Source organism: Trichosurus vulpecula, chromosome 1 (genome assembly GCF_011100635.1).
Source record: "Trichosurus vulpecula isolate mTriVul1 chromosome 1, mTriVul1.pri, whole genome shotgun sequence".
Taxonomy (NCBI): domain Eukaryota; kingdom Metazoa; phylum Chordata; class Mammalia; order Diprotodontia; family Phalangeridae; genus Trichosurus; species Trichosurus vulpecula.
The window spans coordinates 541,224,659-541,244,885 of record NC_050573.1 but is presented as its reverse complement, the minus strand read 5'-3'; the positions used below and the strand labels follow the sequence as shown (position 1 = coordinate 541,244,885).

General features: G+C 41.5%; 2 protein-coding genes across 2 annotated transcripts in view; one reads left to right on the top strand and one right to left on the bottom strand.

Moving 5' to 3' along the window:
- The window catches only part of CDR2 (cerebellar degeneration related protein 2), a 33,671-nt gene extending 32,806 nt beyond the window's left edge, over window positions 1–865 (bottom strand). The window contains exon 1 of the mRNA XM_036742128.1: window positions 470–865. Within this exon, the coding sequence (XP_036598023.1) occupies window positions 470–548 (79 nt within the window). The 5' untranslated portion in view covers window positions 549–865. The remainder of the gene's footprint in view (window positions 1–469) is intronic.
- Window positions 866–1,059: 194 nt separating this feature from the next.
- Window positions 1,060–20,227, top strand: part of LOC118834881 (transmembrane protein 180-like) — a 76,071-nt gene continuing 56,903 nt past the window's right edge. The window contains exon 1 of the mRNA XM_036742317.1: window positions 1,060–1,161. The gene's annotated coding sequence lies outside the window, so the exon portion shown is untranslated. The remainder of the gene's footprint in view (window positions 1,162–20,227) is intronic.

Sequence of the window (20,227 nt, the reverse complement as noted above, 5' to 3'; positions counted from 1 at the left end):
CATACCCAAGAGAGCAGTGCACAATCGAGAAGCTGGAGCAGCAGCATCCCAGCCTGCAGCCAGACATAGTCTATACCGCAGAGAAGGGGAGGGGCGGCAAAGGGAGAATCATCTCTGGGCTGGCACACTGGCCAAGAAGAAGCCAGGCAGGACACCTGCTCAGAGGTGGGCTTCTCCCGCCCTACCACCTCTTTCTTCTCCAACCCCATTACCTCTTTCCTTCTTCACTCCCACCACCTCCTTTCTTCTCCAGCCCCACCACCTCCTTTCTTCCTTGGTCCCACCACCTCCTTTCTTCCTTGGTCCCACCACCACCCTTCTTCCCAGGTCCCACCCAATGCAGCAGCTCCTAATCCTCCGGTGTTCCGCCTCGCAGTGACAGTGAGCCGGGGAAAGGCTTGCCCCCGAGCGCCCAGAGGATGATGTCCCCCGCTCCCGGCGGATTTGGGGGTGGGGGTTGCCCCCTCACCTTGCTGCAGGTCCTGCTGGTCGTACCACGGCTCGTCTTCTTTCATCTCAAACTCCTCCACCAGGTTTTCCGCCAACATCGCGGCGGGGTATCAGACAGGCAGCCTCGGTCCCACCGCCGCCGCCCCGGCCGCTGCCCCGGCTGTCCTCAGCCTGGGTCTTTGCCGGCGCCCACACAGCCTCGGAGCCCTGACAACAAGCGGTCTCCGGCACCACTAGGAGTCCCCAGCTGGCTGCCAACGTCCAGCGCTTGAGTGCCGGCACCCCGGTGGCAGCCCCGAGCCGGCTCTCCCCGGTCCGCGGACCCAAACGTGGCACTTTCCAAAAGTAGCCCTCCCCAACCGGGGAGCGATTCAAAACCCAGGCCGCGCTCCCACCAATCCCAGGCCGCCGCCCTGACGAGGGGCGGGCGCTCTCGCCAATCACGCCCTTAGGTTAGATCCGATTGGTCTACGTTCCCGGGGAACAGACCAATGGAGACCCTAAAGAGGACCAAGGAGGCGGAGAAAGAAGAAAGGAGCGCTGAAAAGCTAGTCCAACCACGCCTCGCGCTCTCAAATGGAGAGCGAGGCGCACGCGCAGTCCACGTCTCCCCACCCGGCTTCGGTCCCCGGGACACACCCCGCACCAGCCCGGGAGGGAGCCTGCGCGGCGCAGGAAAGGAAGGAAAAGAAAACGAAGGAGCAGAAAGAGGTGCGTATCTAGTGATCGAGGCCTGTGCTGGGAAGAAGCCGAGGCCAGGAGGGCGGGGCCCCAGGCGGCAGAGGGTATGAGAGGTTCTGTTCGGTGCAGGGGGTAGTGACACCCGGGGAGACTGTCACCTCGGGCGCGCTGACGTCACCCTGGGGTGAGGATGAGGATGAGGGGCGTGTGGCGTGAGGTCTGGCATTGTGAGGCAATGCGCACCCTGACTCTCGAGTCCGAGGACCTGGGTTCGGATCCCGCCACGTAACCTTACACAAGACATTTCACTTGTCTGGTCCTGTTTCCTCAATTGTAAGTGACGGGGTGGGGGCAGGTGGACCCTGCACTCCATTCCAGTTGGTTCTGTAATTGCATGAGGCTGAGGTGAGGAATGTGCAGCAGAAGGGGTTTGAGGGTGAGGGGTGTGCTGTGTGGGGAAGGGGGAGGAAGGTGAGGAGGAGTGAGGCGATAGAAGTCCAGCGTAAGGAGTGGAATAGGGAGTGGAGGGGTGTGCAATATAAACCGGTGGGTTGGTTTGATGTGGTGGAATCTGGCTTGATGTGAAGGAGCTAGGTCTGGGGTGGGGAACCTGCGGCCTGGAGGCCTGGGGCCTGATTCTAGGTTCTCATCCAGTCTCTGAAATCACCCGTGTGACCTTGGACAAGTCACTTTACTCTCTGGGCCTCAGTTTCCTCAACTGTCAAATGAGGAGGTTCGACTAGATGGCCTCTGAGGTCTCTTCCCCTTGTAGATATATGATTCCTATGAGGATGAAGTGAGGTGTGTGTAGTATAAAGGATTGGGGGTGGGGTAACTTGTTGACTGACTGAATGGTGTACAGGATAAGTGGAGGGAGGGGGAAGGGCTAAGAGCCCCCCTGGTGCACTGAGATCAGGTTTCCTTGGGGAGAGGGAGCTGTCTTTGCAGTTCCCACCTGTTCCTATGGATTTTGAGAGGTGGAGCTGCTATTGAATTCCTTTGCTGTTCTTTGGTCAAAACCCAAATCATTAGGGTATGGAGCTGAAAGGGACTTTGGAAGTTACCTAGTCCAATGTGCTCATTTTACAGTTTAGGAAACTGAGGGGAAAAAGAAAAAGAAACAAATGGAGGCCTGGAGAAGTTACTGTGATTTACTCATGGTCATATAGGTACCCCAACCCAAGGCCACTGTAACTTCCCTTACTGACTCATACACTTGAGGGTTTGGCAGAAGCCACTCTTCACTCATCCCATCCATCCTCAGCCAGCAAGGAGAAAGCTGGTCATGATCAAATGTTCGTGATACCATTAAGGGTCTATGTAACATGTATTATAGGATCTTTGACTGCCTTAGGTAGAGGCAGAATGGTTTCAAGGGGTGCTGAAAAAAGCCTATTCCCCTGGATAGGGGCTGTTGCATCTGAAAGTTTTACTGTCAAATCCATTTAAGGAAAAATGAAGATGCTCCTAGGAGTGCATTAAATTTTAAGCTATTATTGCTTATTCACACTTTAATATGTATATGTTTTAGACTCTTTTCTGAGAAGATTTTGATAGAGATGTGAAGGTACCTTAGCTGAAGGAAGAAGGCTTCCCCTTTTTCTACTCAATGATCTTTAACTAGGTCTTACCCTGAATGGCCCACTGGACTCTCTCTAAACCTAGAGAACCATTTAGAACCATTCCAAACTCACCTGTAGGATTTACAGTTTAAAGCAGGGGTGGGGAACCTGCACATATGTGGCCTTCTAGGTCCTTAGGTGCAGCCTTTTGACCGAGTCCAAGTTTTACAGGACAAGTCCTTTTATTGAGAGGATTCTGTTTGAGTGTGGATTCAGTCAAAGGGCTGAATTTGAGGACCTAGAGGGCCACATATGGCCTCGAGGCTGAAGGTTCCTCACCCCTGGTTTAAAGGGACCTTAGAGATCGTCTCATCCAGGGGTTCTTAACCTTTTTTTAATTTTAGGCCTCTTTTGACAGTGTGAAGCCTATGGAACCCTTCTCAGAATAATGTTTTTAAATGCATAAAATTAAAATACATAGGATTACCAAGGAAACCAGTTAATTGAAATTGTTGCTGTTGTTCAGTTTGTGACCCCATTTGGGGATTTTCTTGACAAAGATACTAGAATGGTTTGCCATTTCCTTTTCCAGCTCATTTTATAGATGAGGTAATTGAGGCAAATAAGGTAAAGTGACTTGCCCAGGGTCACACAGCTAGGCAATATCAGAGGCTGGATTTGAACTCAGGTCTTCCTGAAATTGAAATACAATTATCAGATATTAAAGAAGCAAATTCATGGACCCCAGATTAAGGACCTCTGAAGTCCAACACCCCTCTGCCACTCCATTATACAGAGGAGGAAACTTAAGGACTCAAGACTTACTCAAGCTTACAGTTAAGTAGCAAAGCCAGGCTTATGTTGTCCATTAAACAGGTTGTTGCCAATGAATATACAGGGAGATAAAAGTAACTAATTAAGGCAGATTTCTTGTAGCCTAAATCCTATGACATTAATCATACTTGGGTATATGTAAAGATTTTAATGTGACATAACACACAATAGCTCCCAAGTTAACATTATCATTACTATAGATTCCTAAAGAATTGACCCATCCCCACCCCTCCAATCATCTCAGGTAGTTTTCATTTGGTGCTAAAGTTGGGATCAGGAAAAGTCAAATATATTGTGTTTTCCATTTAACACATTTGGGCATCTGCTAGAAGTTTGGAAACTGATGATTACATTGGAATATCAGGAATACTGGGATAATTGAAATCTACAAATTTATTTTAGCTACCACATGCCTCCCTCTTAAATTTTTACCAGAGCAGAGCAGCTAAAATAAAAATTTGCTGCTGTGTTTCACATCTGATAAAGGTGCTGATAACCATTACTGATAACCAGTTTTCCCAGGACCTGATTTAGGCACTGACAAAGTAGGATACTTTTCAGGGGTACTGAGCAGGCCTATCACTTTTCACCAGACTCTTTCCCTGTCTTTAATTATTGCCTGAAATGTTACTGTTAAACTTCAGGTGTGGCTAAGCTGATTCAGAAATTCCTTCAAGTCTTCGAAGATCCAGAAGGAATAAGCAAATCCTGGACATCATAAGCTCCACCAGCAGTAAATATTTTATCAGACTAACTCTAGTACATTTTTCTTCCTATATTTATTAAAAACATGAACTTCTATTTTAAAAGAATAGCAAATCTGCTGCCTCCAAGTCCTGACATTATGGAAGAAAAAATTTACTGGTCTTCCAGTTTTTATTGCCTTGGTAAAGGATCTATTTCTGTTGTACACTTCTCTTACCTTAGTTGGCAGTATTCAGACAGAAATAGACCATGGCCACAAATAAAAAAAGAGCTTTAAATTTAAAAATCAATGACTACAGAGATCCTTTGGAGCAGAGATGATTGGATTTATAATTTGTTAATTATGGTTTATGGAAATTGAAGGAGCAGTAAGGTATCCAAGACTTAGAAGTTCATCTTCTATATCTCTGGTTCTCAAACCTTTTAGTCTTAGTACTCCTTTACACTCTTAAAAATTACTGAGGACCTCTTTACACTCTAAAAAGCTGTCAAGGACCCCTTTATACCTCTAAAAGGGGCAACTAGGTGGTACAAAAGATAGAACACTGGGCTTGCAATCAGGAAGATTCATCTTCATGAATTCAGATCTGACCTCAGACACTTACTAGCTGTGTGACCCTGGGCAAGTCATTTAATCCTGTTTTCCTCAGTTCCTCATCTGTAAAATGAGCTGGAGAAGGAAATGGCAAACCACTCCAGTATCTTTGCCAAGAGAACCCTAAATAGGGTCACGAAGAGTGAGACACAATTAGAATAACTGAGCAACAACAAAATTGTACTTTTAAAAACCGTTGAGTACTCCTTTATGCTCTTAAAAATTATTGAGGGTCTCAAAGAGCTTTTGTTTATATGGGTTATATTTGTTGATATTTAGCATATTAGAAATGAAAACAGATAAATATTAAAAATGTTTATTTAAAAATAACAAGCCCATTGCATTTAACATATTTTATGAAAAATGACAATTTTTTTTCTTTTTCGGAGGGGAGAAGGCAGGTCAATTGGGGGTTAAGTGACTTGCCCAAGGTCATACAGCTAGTAAGTGTGTCAGGTGTCTGAGGCTGGATTTGAACTCAGGTCCTCCTGACTCCAGGGCTGATGTTGTATTCACTGTGCCACCTAGCTGCCCCCAAAATAACAATTTTTAAATAAATTAGTGAGACATGCTCGCCTTTTTTGCTTCTCTTTTGTTTTTGTTTTTGGGTTTGTTTTTTTTTTTTTTTTTGTTCTGTTTCTTTTTTCTCATGAGTCATTCTATTGGTCAAAATTCTTCTCCACGACTTGACTAGTGCATAAATTAATTCGATGCGAAGTTATACATGACAGTTATATGAGACTCCATGCCGTCTTGGGGAGGGAGGGGAGAAAAACTGGAACTCAAAACTATGTAGAACCGTGTGTGGTAAACTAAAAATAAATAAAGAAACTTATAAAAAATAAATAAATAAATAAATAAATTAGTGAGAAGAGTGGCATTGTTTTATATATTTTTGCAAATCTCTTTAATAACTGACTTAATAGAAGATAGTTATATTCTGATATCTGCTTCTGCGTTCAGTCTGTTGGGATATGTTTTTTGTTTGAAGTCTGTGAAGGAAATCCAGCCTCACACAGATATGAAGTTGGAAAAGGGGGAATATTTTAATAGGCAAATAGTATTTTAGTATTATTATGAAAATTGTTTAGACATTGTGGACCCCCTGAAAATGTCTTAAGGACCTGGAGGGATCCTTGGACCATATTCTTCTGTAGTCACTGATTCCCTTCAAATGCACCTGTTATATAAGATGGAAAGAATGGCAACTTTTCTGTTGCAAAAGTAAGGCTTGGAAAATTCAAGTTGCTGATTGCTCAGAATTGTTCCTTTTCTGGTGGATCTTTTTAGTTTAGGAGTTCTGAGCTACAGTGCTAAGCTAGTTGGGTGTCTGCACTAAGGCCAGCACTAGCATGGTGAGCACCCAGCACCCAGGGTCACCACTTCCATTTTATTTGTCTTCCCCCTTTAGATTGAGGTCCTTAAGGGCAGGAACTATCTCTTGCCTTTTTTTGTATACCTAATGCTTAGTACAGTACTTGGCATGTATTAGGTGTTTAATAAATGTTTATTGATTTATTGATATTGTTAATCTTTTTGTAGCTTCTTTGCTAATATTTTATTTGAATTTTTTTATGTCAGTATTCATTAGGAATGTTGGTCTATAGTTTCTTTCTCTGTTTCAACTCTCCCTAGTTTAGATAAAAAGACTATATTGGTGTCATTGAAAACATTTGGTAGGATTCTTTCTTTTGCTATTTTTGCAAACATTTTGTGTGCCATTGGCATTAATTGTTCTTTGAATATCTGATATATTGTGAATCTATCTGGTATTGGTTCTCTTTTCCTTAAGAGTTCATTTATGTCTTGTTTGATATCTTTTTTTGAGATTAGGTTATTCAAGTTCTCTACTTCTTAATTCATTAGTCTGGATATTTTATATTTTGGGAAATATTTATCTTTTCATTTGTCAGTTTTATTGACAACATAATTGGGCAAAATAGTTTCTAATAACTTTTTTATTTGCTGTGAATTCTCCTTTTTCAGTTTTGATAGTGGTAATTTGATTTTCCTCTTAATTTTTAATTAAATCAGGTTAATTGTTTATATATTTATTAATTCAAAGATGTTCTTGCTTTCAGTTTTGTTATCATTTTCTTTTATTTTTAGGTTGTCTATTTTGGTGTTTAATTGAGGTTTCAAAACTTACTGGTTTTATAGGGTGTTTTTTAGTTGCTTAACAAATTCATTAATCTGTTCTTTCTTTTGTTGATGAAAGAATGTATAGACATCAGTTTTCCCCTAAGGACTGCTTTGGCTGCATCCTCAAAACCTTGGTATCATGTCTCATTATTGTCATTATCTTTAATGAAATTATCTATTGTTTCTATTATTTTTTCTTTGATCCAGCCATTAGTTAGAATTAAATTATTTAGTTTCAGTTAATTTTTACCTTTCTTCAATGGCTTTTTATTGAAAATCATTTTTATTATATTGTGGTCAGTAAAGGATGTATTTACTATTACTGCTTTTCTGCATTTGTTTGTGAGGTTTTTATGCACTAATATAGCAGTTCTCAAACTTTTTGGTCTCAGGACTCCTTTACACTCTTAAAAATTTTCAAGGACCCCTCCCTAAAGCGCTTTTGCTTATGTGAATTATTCTACCAATATTTCCCATATTAGAAATTAAGACTGATTAGTATTACTATGAAAATAGTTTTGGCTTTACAGACCTCCCTAAAAGGGTGTCAGAGCTCCCCCAAGTTATCCTTACTACACTTTAAATATCCTCTAATACATGATCAGATTTTACTAAAAGTGCCATGCACAACTGAGAAATATGTATCCTTTCTATTCCCATTCAATAATCGTCAGAGATATATCATACCAAGGTTTACTAAGATTCTACTTGGATCATTAACTTCTTTCTTGTTTATTTTTTCATCATATTTGTCTAACATTTTGAACCTCAAAAGAATGAGTTTACCATCCTTTGCCTAATGTTAAAGGTACTGTGACTTGAGTCAGAATTAGTAGAGTAGGGTGCCTACTCTACTGATTGTGCCTAATATAAAGCCAAGAAGAAAAAAAAAATAGTGCCCGTTTTAAAGTTTAGTCTTTGATGACTTGAATCCAGCTTACAAGTTATAGCTTCCTTTACTTCTCAACTTTCTGAATTCTTGGCAAGGTGATGTCCTTGACAAATTTGTAGTAAATTGGAACTATAGCCTGGGTCTGTATTATCTCCATTGACAAAAATACCTCTGTGGTATAATATCTACAAGCATAAAATTAAAGGGAAGGCCAGGGGAATGTCTTAGTAATTCAAGCCAAATCAGTATTCTTTACCCTCTCAATTTTCTGAGTTATTTAGGCAAAAAAAGACTTTTGAGTCCACATTACCTGAGTTCTGTCAGTGAATAGCCTGTGATTATCTTCAAAGTCAGACCAGAGAATGGGGCTTTTTTTTTCCTTGTGGAGTTATTTGGATAATTACCTGTTATCTGCTTCAGTTAGACGGTGGAGACATAATCTAACATAACAACTAGATAGTTTACTAGTTAAAGGGGAAATTGAGAAAAGAGTGATGCATAACATCCTTTAAAGCCATAGTTAAGGTTTGGAAGAAAATTATAAAGCACATTTAAAAGAGCTTATGAATCCATATTCAAACTCCATTATCTAGTTTAATATTAATTTGTTTTGCATATGATTAAACTGAAGCATCGAACACATAAGTGATTTGATCGAAGTCACAAAGGGTATCTACGTGAGAGCCAAGTTCAGAACTCAGAGTTAAGCCATTGGGTTCTTACTGTTTATCAAGAATAAATATTGAAATACAAATCTATATCATTGAATGGACAGAGCTTTGGATTCTGATAAGGGACCAGTCTCTACTGTGGGCTTTTTCTGACTTGAGTGAAAGAAAGGGTGCCATTTTCCTGTTGTGTATCAAATAAGATAATGAATGTAAATTGTTTTAGATGAGTTTGTGATCTCATTGATCTTGGTCCAACCCATTCGTGCATTCTTATCCTATGGTACTATTTTCCATATCTTCTTGTGAACAAATCCCTTCACACGGTATCTACCCAGTGTTCTGGTGGGCTTCCACTGGATCTCTTGACTTTGCATAACACTGGTCTGTCATCATTTTGCTTTTGTTTGGTGACTAAACCACCTCCTTTTCCCATTAGATGTCTATCCACTGATATCTTTTGTGTCCCTTCTCCTTTACATTTCTTCATTGGTAATATGCTTCCTCTTCTTTGGGTCATTGGCTCACACGTGTACGACTGGAAAGGACCTCAGAAGTCATCTAGTACAATCCCTTTGTTTATAATTGAAGAAATTAAAGCCCAGAGTGACTGTTAACTTTCATCCTTAGGAGACTGGTTTCCATAATCCACAAACTGTCTCACTCACTGGCACAGTAGTGCTAAAGAGGTATATGCACCTATCCTTCAAAGAATATCTATTCTCTGCTGGGCAACAGGCTTTGTTGTTGTTGTTTATCCTTCATTCTCGAAGAGGTGATCAGGGAGGTGATGCCATGACATGCAAGTGAATTGGATTTAAAGTGAGGGAGGGCTGTGCAAAGTCACCAGCCTCACTTTCTCCTCCAAAGCCATCTGGGTCCAGTGGCCAGATATAAATCAGGATGGCTAGAGATGGCCTTGGGTGCAGTGGGAAGCCTTGGCCTTTTTTTTTTTTACTGGTGACCACTGATTTTATTTACTTACACGATACAGTGAAACCTATAGGTTCCAGGGCCCTCAATTGAGAATAAACAAAACTTTTAAAATATATTTATTTGTAAAAGGTATATCTGACATGATATATTTATTTTTAGGATTATTTTTAGTTTTCAGCATTTGTTTCCACAAGATTTTGAGTTACAAATTTTCTCTCCATCTCTACCCTCCTCCCCACCCAAGGTGGCATATATTCTGATTGCTCCTTTCTTCAGTCTGCCCTCCCTTCTATAAGCCCACTCCCCCGCCCCCTTATCCCCTTCCCCCTTACTTTCTTGTAGGGCCAGATAGATTTCTATACCCCATTGACTGTGTATCTTGTTTCCCAGTTGCATGTAAAGACAATTTTTAACATTTGTTTTTAGAACTTTGAGTTCCAATCTCTCCCTTCTTCCCTTACCACCCCACCTCCTTGAGAAGGCAAGCAATTCAATATAGGTTATACATGTATCATTTATGCAAAATACTTCCATAATAGTCATGTTGTGAAACACTAACTATATTTCCCTCCATCCTATCCCATCCCCCATTTATTCAATTTTCTCCCTTGACCCTGTCCCTTTTCAAAAGTATTTGCTTTTGACTACCCCCTCCCCCAATGTGACCTCCCTTCTATATGTCATCCCTCTCCTCTCATCCCCTTGCCCCTACTTTCCTGTAGGGTAAGATACCCAATTGAGTGTGTATGTTATTCCCTCCTTAAGCCAAATCTGATGAGAGTAAAGTTCACTCATTCCCCCTCACCTACCCCCTCTTCCCTTCCATTATAATAGCTTGGGACAGCTAGGTAGTGCAGTGAATAGAGCACTGGCCCTGAAATCAGGAGGACTTGAGTTCAAATCCAGCCTCAGATACTTTGACACACTAGCTGTGCAACCTTGGGCAAGTTATTTAACCCCAATTGCCCTACCTTCCTCCCTCCAAAAAAACCCCAAAACATTATAACAGCTTTTTCTTGCCTCCTTTTTGTGAGATAATTTACCCCATTCTATCTCTCCCTTTCTCTTCCCAATATATTCCTCTCTTACCCCTTAATTTTATTTTTTTAGATATCATCACTTCATATTCAACTCACCCTGTGCTCACTCTCTCTCTCTCTCTCTATACACACACACACACACACACACACACACACACACACATATGGATATAGATGTGTATATATGTATGTATGTATATTCCCTTCAATTACCCTAATACTGAGAAAGGTCTCATGAGTTACAAATATCATCTTTCCATGTAAGAATGTAAACAGTTCAACTTTAATAAGTCCCTTATGGTTTCTCTTTCCTGTTTACCTTTTCATGCTTCTCTTAATTCTTATATTTGAAAGTCAGATTTTCTATTCAGCTTTGGTCTTTTCATTAAGAATGCTTGAAAGTCCTCTATTTCATTGAAAATCCATTTTTTACCCTGAAGTGTTATACTTAGTTTTGCTGGGTAGGTGATTCTTGGTTTTAATCCCAGCTCCTTTGACCTCTGGGATATCATATTCCAAGCCCTTCAGTCCCTTAATATAGAAGCTGCTAGATCTTATGTTATGCTGATTGTGTTTCCACAATACTCAAATTGTTACTTTCTGGCTGCTTGCAATATTTTCTCCTTGACCTGGGAACTCTGGAAATTTGGCCACAATATTCCTAGGAGTTTTCTTTTTGGGATCTTTTTCAGGAGGTGATTGGTAGATTCTTTAAATTTCTATTTTACCCTCTAGTTCTAGAATATCAGGGCAGTTTTCCTTGATAATTTTTTGAAAGATGATGTCTAGACTCTTTTTTTGATCATGGCTTTCAGGTAGTCCAATAATTTTTAAGTTCTCTCTCTTGGATCTATTTTCCAGGTCAGTGGTTTTTCTAATGAGGTATTTCATGTTGTCTCCTATTTTTTCATTCTTTTGGTTCTGTTTTATAATTTCTTGATTTTCTCACAAAGTCATTTTTAATTTTACAGAATTATTTTCTTCAGTGATCTTTTGGACCTTCTTTTCTATTTGGCCAAGTCTGCTTTTTAAGGCATTCTTCTCCTCATTGGCTTTTTGGAGCTCCTTGGCCATTTGGGTTAGTCTATTTTTAAGGTGTAATTTTCTTCAGTATTTTTTTGGGTCTCCTTTAGCAAGTCGTTGACTTGTTTTTCATGATTTTCTTGCATCACTCTCATTTCTCTTCTCAATTTTTCCTCTACTTTTCTTACTTGATTTTCCAAATCCTTTTTGAGCTCTTCCATGGCCTGAGACCAATTCGTATTTTTCTTGGAAGCTTTTGATGTAGCATCTTTGACTTTGTTGTCTTCTTCTGGCTGTATGTTTTAATCTTCTTTGTTACCAAAGTAAGATTCTATATTCTGAGGTTTTTTACATTGCCTGCTCATTTCCCCATCCAGTTACTTGACTTTTTAGCATTTTGTCAAGGTAGAACTCTGCTTCCAGAATAGAGAATGCTCTGTTCCAAGCTTCAGGGGTTTTGTGCTGCTGTTTTCATAGCTACTTCTAGGCACCTGGAAATTTTCAGTTCTTCTGAGGTGGTATGATCCAGTGAGAGGTGTTTACTCCTCTGCAGTGTCACTACCAGGAGGACTCCCTCTCCACAGCCACCACAAGCTCTGCCACACCAGGGCTCCTCCTCACCCCAGGACCACCAACCAGGACTGTGACTCAGATCCAAGCAGGTCAAAGCAAGAGAATCTTGCCTCAGTGCCAGCCAAGAGATCCCTGCACTCCCACTCTGATCAGCCACTTGATTACCTGCAATGGCTGTGGGCCTGGAGCTCCAGAAGCAGCAGCTGCTGCTACTACCAACACTGCAGCCACCTCCATCATCCCTGGGGCTGAGGCCTGAGTGTACCCTTCTCTCATCCAGGTCCAACAAAGTTTTCCCACTGACCTGCTAAGTTGTCTTTGGCTTTTGTCGGTTGAGAAGTCTGGAAGCCACCACAACTTAGTGATTTGGTGCACTGAGGCCTGCTGTACCAGGTCTACTCTGGCTTGGTCTGTCCTGGCATGACCCTGGCTAGGCTGTGCTCCCCTTCCAGCACAGTGCGATAGACCTTTCCCAGTGACCATCTAGGATGTCTTGGGCTGGAGACTTGTTTCACTCTGTCATTGCGTGGGTTCTGTAGCTCTAGAATTTGTTTAGAGTCGTTTTTTACAGGTGTTTGGAGGGATTTGGGGCAGAGCTCAAGTGAATTCCTGTTTTCACTCTGCCATCTTGGCTTTGCCCTGACCTTGGCCTTTTTGAGCTAAGGTCTTTAATGGGTCTCAGTTTGACTGAGGCAGTGCCCATTCAGTGATTAAGGCTAGGCAAGAAATGAGGCAGAGAATGGCCTCTATTACTTTAAAAAAAAATCAACCTGGGAGAGGAAGACTCTCCAGGTTTCTGGCCAAAAGAGAAACAATTGCTATTTACATTCACTCTAAGTCAAAAGTAACCAGCCTCACCTTCTCCTCTGGAGCCATCTGGGTCTGTGCAGCAGGTATTGCACCAGATGAGGGGATACAGACAAAAAGGAATCAAAAAAGGCCCTGCCCTTACAAAACTTAAATTTTTAGAGGGCAAAAGAAACTGGATGTGTATAGATAATCTGAGTGCTTTCAGAGAGGAACACTGAAACTGAGGGGATTGGGAAAGGTCACAACCACTAACCATGGTGTAACAATAATGTGGCTAGCAGCTGCTATAGGGGTGTAAGACCCAACAAGACCAGCAACAAGAGCTGCCAGCCCAGGTTCTTTGATCTTCTTTTCTAAGGAAAGCAACCTTAAGGGGTTAAGTCTTACTTTAAACATACATATATCATTCACTTAGTTCAGGAGGAAAAACCGGCACCTTGAACTTCAGAGCAAATACAAATAGAAATTACAAACAGAAAATATCAACATATCAAATAACACAGTTCAACAGACAGGCTTTGTCTAATCGAGACATCACATATGTAGTTACCAAAAAGAGAAGCACCAACATCTCCATTTGCTTCGAAGCCAATGGGCTGCAGTGGCTACCCGGAGTCTCCACACTAACACTCTAACAGTGAGTGAGAGCCCCAAATAAAATGTTAACCTCTGAGTTAATATACTCTTCTTAGGGCCCTAATCAGCAAAAGGGTGTGGGCCTGCAGCATTACATCTAGTTAGTAAAAGTGTGTGAGCCTGGGGCTCTGCATCTAGTAAGACATAATCAAAGGCACTTGATTACTTTAGCATTCTAAAAAGAGAAAACTTTAAAAAAAAAAAGTCCCACCTTAATTACCATTACATATGGATATCCTACAGGGCTTCTGTCCTATGTCCCCTTCTCTCTCTATACTACTTTACTTGATGATCTCATCAGCTCCCATGGATTTAATTATCCTCTTTATGCTGATGATTCTCAATTCTACTTATTCTACATATCCTGCCCTAACCTCTGTGCTGACCTTCAGTGTTGCATCTCCAGCTGCCTTTCAGACATCTCTAACTGGATGTCAGTTGAACATCTTAAACTCAACATGTTCAAAATTGAACTCATTACCTCCCCCCCAAACCATCCCCCTTCCAAAATTTCCTATTACTGTCAAGGGTGCCACCACCCTTCCAGTCACTTAGGCTCCTAATCTAAGAGTTATTCTGCACGCCTCACTATCAGTCATACACACCCCCACCCTGTATCTAATGTGTTCCCAGGTCTGTTGATTTCATCTTTGCAGTTTCTCTTGAACACACCTACTTAATCTCCTCTTGATAACACCATCACCTTGGTATAGGTCCTCATCACTTCTTGCCTGGACTATTGCAATAGCCTGCTGGTGGTCTGCCTGCCACTATCTCTCCCCGTTCTAGTCCATGTTTTGTTCAACTGCTAAAGTGATTTCCCTAAAGCTCAGATTCATCCCTCTACTCAATAAACTCCAGTGGCTCCCTATCACCTCCAGGATAAAATATAAAATACTCTGTTTGATGGAAGCTTTTCCATATTCATTATTATTTACAATGCTAGTGGTGTCAAACTCAAGTAGAAGTTAAGCCATATACAAGGATATTTGTGGGGAGCATACTGACTACTTATTAACATCATCTGTTCTATTATATTTTGAAAAATATTTCCCAATTACATTTTAACTAGGTTGTGAGTGGCACCTTGACACCTCTCTACAGCACAATAACATTCCATTACATTTGTATACCATAACTTGTTTAGCCATTCCCCAATCAATGAACACTAGGATAATGTCTTAAGGAAATAGTAAAATGAAGGTTTTTAAGGATAGGGGAGATTTGACCATGTTTATAGGTAGCAAGAAAAGAACTAATCAATGGTGAGAAATTGAAAATTAGAAGTGGAGGATGGGTTTGGGTGCAAGCTACTGGAGCAGATGAACTAGGAATATGTAGAGATTGAATTTGGTGAGAAGGGCCACCTTGTTATCAGAGATGGAGTAAAAGAAGGAAAGAAAGCTGAATGATATCAAGGGTTTTTGAGGTATAGAGGAGAATAGAGAACTCACCAAAAATGGTCTGTGCCCTTAGTAAATAAAGTATGAGGCAGGGCCTTCTGTTGAAAGGCGGGGAGGGGTGGGGCGGAGGGGGGGGAGATAGTGTATTGGCAACCAAAAATGGGCTCCTTAGCACTTAGTCAACAAGTGCCCTTGACTAGTTTGGCTTTTTCCCCTGAACTGAATACTGTTTGTATGTTGGACTGGAGTAAGCTTGTCGGCCCCTTCACCTTGCTTCCCTTGCTTAAGCTGATGGAAAGAACCTGTGCTTTCCCGGTCAACCCCTTCACCTTGCTTAAGCAGATTGAAAGAACCTGTGCTTTCCCCGGCGTACCTTACACCCCCGCAGAAGCTGGATGGTTAAAAGCAGCTCCCGTTGGAGCCAGAGGCTGCTATAGCTATAGCCACAGCCGAAGCAGGAGCTGCCAGTAGCAGAGCTGACCTACGGGAGGAAGCTGAACAAAGACTTCAGGCCAGTGGGTAATCTTTTTACCATAGAGGGGGAAGTATGATTTTGCTTTATGCAATCATGCTTCTCTGTAGCCTCCTGGTTACTCTTTCAAGGCGTACTTATTGGGCCTGGAAACTTTTCATTAATATGTCAAAGTGGGGATGCTGGTTCATGGGTTGGTTACTGTGGAGCCTAAATATATGTTTTGATTCTTCTGCCTTCTACTTTGAGAGTTTCTTATATCCGGCGGTTCCGAACCTGTCAGACATGTTTATGATCCTCTTTGAGATTATAAACTCTGCCCTCCTAATACATTTGGCGACGAGGATGGGATCGCTAGGTATAAGATCTCTATTTAGAAGCAGAACAATTCCAGAGGAAGAGATAAATATCCCAGGATGGGAGGATCCATTTTATTCCTCCCTAGCAAAAGAATTGGCTAAAAAAGCTGGACCCTGTGAAAACTGGGAACCAAGGCTACGGAGAGGAGATCCTAGGGATTTAGAAAAGTGTTTACAAGAAGTTGGGATTCAGTCAGGGGCATCACTATCTAGGCAAAGCTGGATAGTGTTATCAGCCTACCGGCTAGTATACGAAAGATTGAGATTAAGTGAAAGACATGGGGGCACTCCTACCCCACAGCAAGAAGGGGAATCTCAGATAGCAGGAGACCAAACTGACTCAAATGAGAACTTTTCTATTAATGTGGCTAAGAGCAACAGGAGACCAAAAAAGCCCAGAGTGCATTTCAACCCAGCCCAGAAAGAGCCTGACTGCCTGCTTCGTCCTAGCCATGGTGGCAGAGGAAGTGAGTGGGGGGAAAATGAGACAATGGTAGGGGCTGAGGCACAAAACACTACTGGGATTCAGGATGTGCCTCACACAGAGAATAGGAGATGGTTAAATGATCAGACAAGGGCTCGACCCATACAAAGGAGGAAGACAGAAACCCGAGGTGAAGATTCATTTACAAGGGAAATTCAGGAAGATTTCTCACCGCAAGAGGTCACAGATATTTTGAGTAGATTCAGCCAAAGAATAGGAGAACCATTGATATCTTGGATGGTAAGACTCAGTGATCAAGGGGCCAGTGGAATATCAGTAGATAGGACAGACTGCATGAGATTCATAGGTATCAGCCATGATCCTCTAGTTCAACAAGCTTTTAGGGAACATCATCAGCAAGGAGATGGTGATAGCAGGACTACTCTGTTGGCATTAGCCGCTGTGGGATGCAATAAGAGATATGCTACTGATTCTATGTGGCCCACTGAGCACAGACCCTGGTATTCACTTAGAGATTGTATCATGAGACTAAAGGAGGAGGTGATGAAGACTGCCATTATGATAGGAACCGCAGACAAATATTACAATGATCCAATGGGACTGCCTCATAGGAATTTAATAATTAGGACAGCTCCCCCTGCTTATAAACAACTAATTTTGAATTTATTACTTGGAGAAGTAGGGAGCCGTCTTACAACAGTGATAAATAAGATTTTACAGTTACATGACTTAGGTGACTGGGGAAGGGATAGATCTCCTCGAGAGAGAAGGGTGAATAACCAGCAAACTTGGCGCCAAAGGAGAGTAACAAGGAAAGAAATGTTTACTGCTCTATTGAGAGCAGGGGTAGGTTTTGAAATGATAGATGGAATTCCAACCAATGAATTATACAGAATGTATAGAGGACTTGATAACAGGAGAAATAGGGAAATAAGAACTGCTCCTGCAAGCCCACAAGCCACTCAGACTGAAGGTGACCTTGTGTGATTAACGGATGAAAACTTGTACATCTGGGGAAAGGCTGGGAGGACAATCCTAGTCTCTATCTAGGATGGGATCCTCTTAGTTTAATTTTCCCATTGTGTTTCCTTGTACATCTGGGGAAAGGCTGAGAGGACAATCTTAGTCTCTATCTAGGGTGGGATCCTCTTGGCTTCCTCATTATGTTCCTTTTGAAAAGAAACATTTCCCACCTGAGTTTGGCTCTGATGTTGGATCTTTGCATAACTGAAATCTCAACCAAACTTGAGATGATTTTATTTGAAGAATAATAGTCCATACTTGTCTACTCTTTTTGTCCTTTGTTTTGGCTAACCTTGTTGCTAGTTTTGTTTCCTTTAGGCTTAAGCACCCTGCACTTTCTGATGACTGCCTAAGCACATAGCATTCTTGGAATTCCTGCCAGCTCGTTAAAGAATTGACCTCTGGAATGGGACTTTTTGGGGACAGGGCCATCTCTACATCCAATTTCAGCAAGAAGAAGCTATAGAAAATGAGACCTTCACCCCTCACCCCAAGATTTTGAGCCCCAATCATTCAAGGGGGGTGGGAATGATGATAGTGTTCTATGTTTACTTATTTTGTGTTATCCTTGCTGTGTTGTTTTATTGTTATGATATTATTGATCCTATGTAATGGATACAAGGATCTAGGGGTAGACATTTGAATTATTAATTATTTTTGGGAAGATTGATTGAAGAGATTATCTTGCTGGGACCTAGGGGTGGATCACATTTGAATCATAAACCAATATTTAGGAATGTCACCAAATGATATGTTTTGCTTTATTATGAATGATATGTTTTAGTTTCCTTTGTAATTGGATCACAATGTATGTTCTAGGATACATGGCTGATTAGATTATGTATCCTATAACAAGGGGTGGAGAAGTGTATTGGCAACCAAAAATGGGCTCCTTAGCACTTAGTCAACAAGTGCCCTTGACTAGTTTGGCTTTTTCCCCTGAACTGAATACTGTTTGTATGTTGGACTGGAGTAAGCTTGTCGGCCCCTTCACCTTGCTTCCCTTGCTTAAGCTGATGGAAAGAACCTGTGCTTTCCCGGTCAACCCCTTCACCTTGCTTAAGCAGATTGAAAGAACCTGTGCTTTCCCCGGCGTACCTTACACCCCCGCAGAAGCTGGATGGTTAAAAGCAGCTCCCGTTGGAGCCAGAGGCTGCTATAGCTATAGCCACAGCCGAAGCAGGAGCTGCCAGTAGCAGAGCTGACCTACGGGAGGAAGCTGAACAAAGACTTCAGGCCAGTGGGTAATCTTTTTACCATAGAGGGGGAAGTATGATTTTGCTTTATGCAATCATGCTTCTCTGTAGCCTCCTGGTTACTCTTTCAAGGCGTACTTATTGGGCCTGGAAACTTTTCATTAATATGTCAAAGTGGGGATGCTGGTTCATGGGTTGGTTACTGTGGAGCCTAAATATATGTTTTGATTCTTCTGCCTTCTACTTTGAGAGTTTCTTATATCCGGCGGTTCCGAACCTGTCAGACATGTTTATGATCCTCTTTGAGATTATAAACTCTGCCCTCCTAATACAGATAGGTGACATAATAGGCTCACAAAGAGAAGGTTCAGAACAAGATAGGACTACTATATTCAAGAGCAAAGAGATGTGATACCTTTGTGGGGACAAGTGGGTGGCAAATTCCGCAAACTGTTCTTAGTAAGGGATATGCAGTGTGATGATGTAGGAGTGAGATAATCAACTAGGGAAGAATAGAAAGGTTGCCTTGTTGCAGAAAGGTGCCAGTTGAGATTAAATAAACATAAATTTTTAGTTGATTCATTCGGCATAGTCTTGTGACTTTCACCCACACCTGTCATTAGGAATGTAGGAAAAAAAATAGGAATGGAGGAGTCTGATGGTAGGGTAATGTAGAGTTGAGGTGTGGCTAGACCTGAGTAGAGATAGGACAAGGGGGCAGGGTTTTGTCCTTTGTGACAGGGAAAATCTTGCAGTCTGCACAATATCTGAAATAAATCAACTATTCATTTTGGGGCCTAGTGACTAAGATGCACACAAACTCTAATGTACTAATTCTCTTAGTTGTATATCATAGTATGGACAGTAGACATTCCTCATCCACTTGATTTTTCTTATGTGGGTGATTATAATCACTCTTGTGAGTAATTATAGATTTCATTCAGGAAGCTCTACAGTTTTCAAGGGCTTAATGTAATCAGAAATATGGCATCCCCAAAAAGGCCAATCTGGAAGACTTCATCATTTATTGAGAATCTCTCTTGCATTTGGACTTCGTTCTGAAATGTTTTCTGTGTTGGGAAAAAATATGCATACACATACACACATATGTATATATATGTACATTTATACATACATACACACATATATGCATATATCAATAATATATTTCCCTGTTTTATGCTTTGCCTCATAATGATAAGATGATTTCCAAAGTCATTGTTATTCTTTTTTTTTTTTGCATGCAAAAACAGCTTTTATTTTGAGCACCTGCTTTTAAAACTTTGAGTTCCAAATTCTCTCCCCTCTTCCCTCCCCATGCACCCTCCCTAAGAAGGCAAGCAATTCAACATAGGCTACACGTGTATCATTATGTAAAACACTTCCACAATACTCATGTTGTGAAAGGCTTTATTTCCCTCTATCCTATCCCGTCCCCCTTTATTCAGTTTTCTCTCTTGACCCTGGCCCTTTTCAAAAGCGTTTGCTGCCCCCCCTTCTATCGTTCCCCGTTTTTTATTCCCTTGCCCCTACTTTCCTGTGGGGTAAGATGCCCAATTGAGTGTGTATGTTATTCCCTCCTCAAGTCCAATCCAATGAGAGCAAGATTCACTCATTCCCCCTCACCTGCTCCCTTTTCCCTCCTAACAGAATTGCTTTTTCTTGCCACTTTTATGTGAGATGATTTACCCCATTCTATCTCTCCCTTTCTCCCTCTCTCAATATATTCCTCTCTCATCCCTTCATTTGATTTTATTTTTTTAGATATTATCCCTTCATATT